At 36.7% G+C, this 8,915-nt stretch overlaps 1 protein-coding gene across 1 annotated transcript; it reads left to right on the top strand.

The window, feature by feature from the left end:
* Positions 1-1,123: 1,123 nt before the first annotated feature.
* LOC135081228 (uncharacterized) lies at positions 1,124-5,703 on the top strand. Its single transcript, XM_063975978.1, has 5 exons — positions 1,124-1,245; positions 2,488-2,572; positions 3,345-3,551; positions 4,094-4,226; positions 4,934-5,703. The coding sequence occupies exons 1-5, from the start codon at positions 1,220-1,222 to the stop codon at positions 5,092-5,094; spliced, it is 612 nt and encodes a 203-aa protein (XP_063832048.1). The 5' UTR covers positions 1,124-1,219; the 3' UTR covers positions 5,095-5,703.
* Positions 5,704-8,915: the final 3,212 nt, after the last annotated feature.

The following is an 8,915-nucleotide window of genomic DNA, read 5'->3' as shown; positions in this document are numbered from 1 at the left end:
TCTTTCGTTCTTTCTTTCAATTCGTATCTTGCTACAGGCCCGTCGACGCGTATCCTAGTCATCCTCACTGTCTCGGTAGGTAATACTCGTACTTATGCGTAGGGCTAAAAATAATTGTATCGACTATCTAACCATAGTTACATTGGCAACCGATATAAGTAATTGATTAAGCATAAATTACGATACTATTATCTAAGACAAAGGAAACAAATTCACGGTAAAAACCAGATCTTACGTAAAATTTGTAGTTGGGGAAAACCAACCTTGGAAAGTTATACAAAGGTGAACGAATCGATGATAAATAAATACATGTATAATACCTCATTCTATAGACTTCGGACATTATGCAGTGGACATTTTCAATCATGCTATTGATACGATTAGACATAATCACCCTTATTACAAAAAGTTAGTTATAAAAAGTTGACTACACCTGAGTGTACAACATGGGCTTTTTCCACAGAGACATCCCGTTTGCATTTGCTAAAAACCGATCCGTTCGAATTTCAAACACACATAATGTGTGTCCACTGGACAGTCCACTTTTGATTGCCGTGGAAACAAACCCCTACGGTACATCAAGTGGAACAATTGCAACGCAAATGTCTTTATAAGGTCCATGCGCCACAATTTTTTTCAGGCGCACGTTAGCTAAACTCCAATTAGAATTAATAAATCTTCGAATATTTTTAATTTTTTGAAGTTTCTCTAACCGCTAACTGCTAAGTCTAAATTCACTTACTATTTCCGCTACGAAAACCCAATACTCGTATGTACCTAATTGTAACATACATTTATTGGCCGCAAACTTGTTGAAAAACTTACTTTGGTAGTCATAAAGCAACTAAAATAAATGTATAGTATCTGCACGTATCTGCGAGTGCGTAACTACAGATTACAAATGTTTTTTTATTTCACAAAAAGTGTTGCAGGATGGACTGTGCTAGACCGATACTTATGCAAGCAAAACAACAGGCACGAAGCTAGTTTGCAGTTAAATATTATATTATAATAAATTAAAACCTCTTTCGGAAAAAAAATTGCCGCGATTAAACTTTGAGTTAATGTCAAATTGAATTTGACGTACTACGTCATCCAACCTTTCTAGTTTGTTGACTGCGCACAAGCGCAAGCGCAAGCGAGCTGACAACACCGTGTCGGCCATTTTAGAAATTCGTATTTCGAATTAGATTGTGTTTATTCTTTATTTTGTGCCAGGATGGCGACCACCGTGCCATATCACACGTAAGTTTTGTTTTTATTACTAAAAGGTTTTAGTTTCTGAATGAAGGTGTAGTGAAAGTATTGAACTAAATACTCATTTGATGTGGTAATTTTCAACGTGTGGACATGTAATTTTGCAAATGTATATTCATTAGCTTTTCACTAGCATTTTGCCCTGGCTTGCTCGTTCTGAAATTGATTAATACCTACTACAACTATTTACCTCTTAACTAGCGTCTTAACGCTTACAAACCTGATTAAAAACTTCTTAATAATAACCGCACAGAAAATATTTTTTTTGATAATTTAAGCCAATTGAAGCCTAAGGCCTTAGAAAGTCTCACAATGTAATAATTTTTAGAATTTCTAAGGATTCAATTGAAATATTTTATCCGGATTGCATAATTATTATGAGCAAAGGCACAACAATGTTCTAATTTCATCAAATTTTAATCAAATGTAAGTACTCGTACATTTTCAATTTCACAAAACAAGGCCGAAGGAGTGACTCATGACATGGAATCGTATTCAATACAACGTTAATTATTTAAGTATATAAAGATATCTTAAATTTCTTAAATTTCCGATTTTTAAAAGTTGTCCATCCTTTTTTTGGTCAAAACCAAAAGTTATAACATAAATGTTCTTACTTACCGAATTAAGTTCTAGACTGTATGTATATACTTACAATCTAAATAAATAAATAACTTTTATCTACCATCTTTTATCTATCTAATGTACCAATTTGGGATTAGTTTTTCTTATTCTAATTAGGTTGATTCAAACCTGCTAACTAAACTGGACATAATTATGTAGGTATCACAAGTATACCAAAGACATTTCCTTCCTCATCGTATGTCTTATGTTTTCCTCATTTTTATTATTTTAGTTACAGTCCAAATTCTTATAAATACTGTTCGAATTGAATTGTACCTTATGGACTTTTGTAATACCGTCAGTGTACCTTTTAAGAAATTTGAACCTTCATACAATATTCATTGGATCGAAGACATTATAGGTACAGTTATCAACACATCAGACGATTTGTTGTAAAATAACACCTAAATGCTACCACATAAGATGCCACACAGTTTATTGATGTTCCGTCTTTATTATCCACTATGTTTTCCTGTTCAAACTGGTTTCTTGATCTTCGATCAAGCCACAGTTTTGTTTTCCATTGATAACTAAGGTTCGGCCAAACTAACGCGTGCAGCCTGCGTGCGTGCTATAGATTACCTTGAATTGTTATATTTGTTGCAGAATGTCGACGTCTGAGCCGCTGTTTAAGAAGTGCTTCTGTATCCCCTTGAAGACTGGATGCTTTATCTTGTCGTATTTAATCCTGGTAAGTCAATGATAATCTAAATATATAAAAGGAGAAACTGACTGACTGACATCAAAGCGCAGCCTAAACGGCTAAACGTAGATACTTGAAATTTGGAAGGGACGTAGCTTAGGTACCGTAGAGGTGCACTAAGAAAGGAATTCCCGAAATTCCCACGGGAACGGGAGTTAGCGGGAAAAAACATTTGTATGAAAAAATCTAAACCACGTAAGATAGATGAAGGGGGTAAAACGGGATCCACGCGTACGACGTCGCGGGCGGCCGCTAGTAATTTATATAGACTAATATTACAAAGTTAAAGAGTTCGATTCTTTAAATGCGTTAATATCTGGAACTACTGGTCCGATTTGAAAAATGTTGCAAAAACGGGAAATATTATTCAAACTGTTTTCATGCGTACGAAGTCGTGGGCATGGCCCCGAATCTAAATCAACAATTCCAAACACATCGTTCGTTTCAAACACTGACGTCCACTGCTGGACTAAGGCCTCCCCCAAGAATATCCACAACAACCGGTTCTGCGCCGCCCGCATCTAGGCACCTCCCACGACCTTCACCAGATCGTCGGTCTACCTAGTGAGAGGCCTGCGCTCACTACACCAAATACCATTGGTATTATTAGACTGGCCACTCGAGAACTTTTCTGCCCCATCGACCACCAGCTCGAGCTATGTGCACCGCCAACTGCCACTTGATTTTAGCAATTTTGCGGACTACATCGGTCATTTTAGTTCTCCTGCGGGTCTACTCAATATAACTAACTACTTTTCAGGCCTTCAGCTCACTCCAAGTCCTGGGCCTCCTGGTTGTGACAACATACGTCGGCGTCGCGACCCATGGCTTCGATCACTTCGACCGTCCATATGACACAATAGAGGTGAAGTCGGTCAACCAGTACGGTCTACAGCTGATAGCCATTCTGTGCTTCAATGTGGCGTGGCTGGCAATCAACATAGCTTGCCTGGTTGGACTGCACAAGGTATGTATCAACATTGTCATCGTAGTTCTTTGACATCCAAAGTAACTCAAAGAATAATAAATCATCTAGTGCTTTTACTATAAAATAGTCTAATGGTCTGTGGACTTAAGATTAAACTAAGTGTTTAAAAAAATACCAATCCCACAATACTTTCTCACCACCGCAACTCCTGTTTACAGCTTGGCCTACAATGAAACCCAACCAGTGAAGGTTGAGTGGTCCCGGGCCTCGGGACCCGGGAGATAGTTAACTATCTTGGAACCCGCAACGAATTTAAAGGGAGAAATTCACAATAAACATTAATTTTAAATTTTAAGAATGAGAAAACACCACAGCCAAATGGAATATAAATTAGGGGGACCTATCACATGAGCTGTTAACTAATTGGTAGTAATAGGCGTAGCAAAACGGCCGAAAGCACGGAAATTTTTCCTTGTCGCGACAAGATCTGTGTAGTAAATAGAAAATTAATGTAGTTTTGTTTTATGTTTAAGCTTTATTCTCCTAATATCTTCATTATTTTATATTAAAATTTGTCACAGAAACGTCCTGGCCCAGTCCGCGTGTACGTGGCCTTCGCGACCGCCCGCCTCCTGCTGTCGTTCGCTGGTTTCTTTTCCAGCATGATGACCATTTCCACCACCAAAGCCATCATCATCCATAGCATTGATATTGGTAAGCCTATGTATACAGGGTGTTAGGTAAATGGGTATATGAGCCGACACTAGCCCATGTTAACATGGTCATATAAATGGTATGGTGAAGTCAGAAAATTGATATCTTCATTTTAATTATTTTATTTTTCATACTAATCGTATTTTATAAAATTTATTTTGTATGAAAATAAAAAAAATTAAAATGATGATATCAAATTTCTGACTTCACCATACCATTTATATGTCCATGTTAACATGGGCTAGTGTCGGCTCATATACCCATTTACCTAACACCCTGTATAAGATTTTAGTAAATACTTTAGTAATAGTCCCCGAAAGATCGATGATCTGGTGAAGGTAACGGGTGGCACCTGGCTGCGGGCAGCGCATGACCAGTCATTGTGGAAAGTCATTGAGGGAGTCCTTTGTCCAGCTGTGGACGTCATTTGTTTGGAGTGGATTGTGTGACCGCCTCACCACAATAGTGTAGCAGACGACGGGGTTCCAACTATCGAATCAGAAATCTAACGCTGACATCGTTACGCTATTGTTTTTTAAGATTAACATTTAACCTTCATGATTTTCCTAGGGTCCCACCTTTATATCAAAAGTCGATACTGGTTCAGTTGAGTGTGTTCATGTGAAAATAACAAAATTAATGTAAAAAGCTCCTTATTGACAAAAATAGATGAAACCGATTTTTAAAAATTCCATGCTTTTTTCCAGCTGTAACAATATGCTTCATCCCGGTATACTGCGTGTACGCGGCTCAGCTGCAGAGGGACCAGGAGGAAGCTCCCAAAGTGCCCCCGAGTGCCCCAGTGTCTGATAATAATATTTCCTTTATCATCCCACCCCTGGTGGACAAGAAGACCCTGGTTGTCTAGATCTGATTTGCGTTCAAACCTAGCTTAGCTATGAACATGCATAGCCTTCTAAGTATTCAAGCACTAGACAAGATGTTTAGCGTTGTGCTTTAAGGCTAATTATGATTGCTCGCAGGTTTGCACGCTGTAGTAAACAGGTTAAGATCACACTTTTTGAAACCTACTGTAACTCTTTTATACGTGCAGCCTGTGGATAAATTATACCCAAAGACCATACGGGGCCCTGCGCTCTCAGTATAATGACGCATTCAGGATGCTGATGGGGCTGCAACGTTACTGCAGTGTATCAGGGATGCTGGCAGAAGCTGAAGTAGATAGCTTTGCTGCCATTTTAAGAAATCGCACGGCGTCCCTGATCCACCATGTGCGTGGCAGCTCCAACAGCCTCCTGCAGAGTGTCGCAGCACTGGACACGAGTCCTCCTTGTCAAATACACCAAACTGTCTTATTTTGTGTGTAATTATTGTGATTTACTAAGATTATTTCTAAGACCTTACACTTTTATGGGCCATGCCTGAAATAAATAACTTTTATTTATTTATTTATTTCAAACTTATATTGTAAGAATGAAAGATAGATCTTTTAATAAATCATCTCTATGTCCATTTATTTTGTATTTTCATTGACGATTTTTTCAATTTTTACATATAAAAGGATCCTATTCAGAACTATTAGGTGTAAAAGTTATAAAAAAAAAAACATACGGGTCGAATTGAGAACCTCCTCCTTTTTTTGAAGTCGGTTGATAAGGTAAAACCCGTGCGCAGAAATGCTGTTTCAAGTTGTAATTAGAGGTTCCCAAAGGAAAAATCTTTATTTTTCACGGTAAAAACCAGATTTTTCGCAAAATTTGTAGTCTGGGAAAACCAATCTTGCAAAAGATACAAAGATTAACGAATCGATGATTCATAAATATTACGTAACATCCTCAATTTATAGACTTGGGACATTATGCAGTGGAACTCATAAACAAGTTATTGATACGAGAATATACCTACTCATACTTAATGTATTTACAAGTCGCCATACACTTTTCAATTTAAATTTTGAACATCATTTATTTAATACTTGGTTTACTTGCACACCTGAGTGTACTCTAAACTAAAGGCTTGTTCCCATGCCTGTTTTTTAGGATCCGGTTTAGTATAAATTAACGTTCACACACACGTAAAGGTAGCAGGGAAGCGCTGGACGCAGGCCGCTATACCAATCGATCAACGTGGATAGCATTACTGCCGCACAATTTATAAACGCAGTAAGTAACACGTGAACAGTTTCGAGAAAAACGCGATCAAAGTTGAAATTTTATTTTGGGGTGTCTACAATTAGTTACGCAAATATTTGTAAAAAAAAATATATGGGCTTATAGAGTAGAGATGAGACGTATTTACTAGAACAGATCCACACACTAGGTATTTTACAGTACTAAGTGGCACCTATTCCAATTTTTAAAATACTTGATCCACGTAGTATTTTTTAAATTACACGATTTCCGACCCTACCATCAAAGTAATAGAGGTTATTATTGCATAATCCGTAGTCGTGTATTACGCACACCGCGTATTTCTCACTAAGTATTTTTTAAATTACACGATTTCCGACCCTACCCTCAAAGTAATAGAGGTTATTATTGCATAATCCGTAGTCGTGTATTACGCACACCGCGTATTTCTCACTAAGTATTTTTTAAATTACACGATTTCCGACCCTACCCTCAAAGTAATAGAGGTTATTATTGCATAATCCGTAGTCGTGTATTACGCGCACCGCGTATTTCTCGCTAAGCTTATGTGCGAACGTAGAGATTCACTCCGTCTCTGTCTGACAAACAAATTTGAGCGCAGGCAGGTGTGAGATAGGAATAGGTGTTTGATGTATTACGTAATTTAAACTCTATTTGTACACAGGTAAGGTTTTGAATATTTTAATTTTTGTTCTCTCTCATCCAGCTCACTCCTTGTTGACTAGCCGGTAAAAAACCAGTTTTTATTCTTCCGACAGGTTTGTTTTGGTTTGTTGTCACGCGTCCGTGATAATTGCATAAATAAAAAATAGAAAAAATTATGTAAATATTTTTATGAAATTGATATCTTTTAAATACGCCAACTTTTAAGTTGACAGTCCTAAGCCTGTTGAAGTATGAAGGGAGGATATCAATCAATCAACAACCAGCAAAAACATTATTATTCAATTTCAAATTGCATTATTAATACTACGACTACGAGTGGATCTTTTCAAAGAAAATTGTATTTTAAAGTCATAATACGTGGATTAGTCCGCACTAGTCGCGTCAAGTATGGTAAATTACTACGTACTAAGTGGAACAGGTATTTGGATCACGTATTAATAAATACTTGGAATAGGTGCACCTAGTATCAAATTTACCTAGTATAACCCATCTCTAGTAGAGATGAGACGTATTTACTAGAACAGATCCACACACTAGGTATTTTACAGTACTAAGTGGCACCTATTCCAATTTTTAAAATACTTGATCCACGTAGTATTTTTTAAATTACACGATTTCCGACCCTACCATCAAAGTAATAGAGGTTATTATTGCATAATCCGTAGTCGTGTATTACGCACACCGCGTATTTCTCACTAAGTATTTTTTAAATTACACGATTTCCGACCCTACCCTCAAAGTAATAGAGGTTATTATTGCATAATCCGTAGTCGTGTATTACGCACACCGCGTATTTCTCACTAAGTATTTTTTAAATTACACGATTTCCGACCCTACCCTCAAAGTAATAGAGGTTATTATTGCATAATCCGTAGTCGTGTATTACGCGCACCGCGTATTTCTCGCTAAGCTTATGTGCGAACGTAGAGATTCACTCCGTCTCTGTCTGACAAACAAATTTGAGCGCAGGCAGGTGTGAGATAGGAATAGGTGTTTGATGTATTACGTAATTTAAACTCTATTTGTACACAGGTAAGGTTTTGAATATTTTAATTTTTGTTCTCTCTCATCCAGCTCACTCCTTGTTGACTAGCCGGTAAAAAACCAGTTTTTATTCTTCCGACAGGTTTGTTTTGGTTTGTTGTCACGCGTCCGTGATAATTGCATAAATAAAAAATAGAAAAAATTATGTAAATATTTTTATGAAATTGATATCTTTTAAATACGCCAACTTTTAAGTTGACAGTCCTAAGCCTGTTGAAGTATGAAGGGAGGATATCAATCAATCAACAACCAGCAAAAACATTATTATTCAATTTCAAATTGCATTATTAATACTACGACTACGAGTGGATCTTTTCAAAGAAAATTGTATTTTAAAGTCATAATACGTGGATTAGTCCGCACTAGTCGCGTCAAGTATGGTAAATTACTACGTACTAAGTGGAACAGGTATTTGGATCACGTATTAATAAATACTTGGAATAGGTGCACCTAGTATCAAATTTACCTAGTATAACCCATCTCTATTATAGAGCTAAACTCAAAGTTTATTTTGATGTGAGGTTTTTGTATTTTAATTAATATTTTGTATTTAAAATTATTAAAAAACTGTTTATGTTATGGATTAACTAAGTTTTCGTTCGATACTTACTACCCATGAATGCAGTATGATTGTTCCTTACTGCGTTTATCAGTAGTTTTCGTTACTTACGGTACATGTGTTAAATGATTGATTTAAATTTTAGTTCTTACAACGTAATATATGCGCCGTATCTTTACAACTTACTGCATTTATGAGTGGGAGTGTGAATCAAAATAATTTATCAAAACTTTAAATGCGCAGTAATAATACAATTATACTGCGCTTATCATAAGCCAATAACGCTTTCATGTTGAACTTTCCCAAATG

This window comes from Ostrinia nubilalis, chromosome 19 (genome assembly GCF_963855985.1).
Source record: "Ostrinia nubilalis chromosome 19, ilOstNubi1.1, whole genome shotgun sequence".
NCBI classification, from domain to species: domain Eukaryota; kingdom Metazoa; phylum Arthropoda; class Insecta; order Lepidoptera; family Crambidae; genus Ostrinia; species Ostrinia nubilalis.
This window is presented reverse-complemented; position numbering and strand designations above follow the sequence as displayed.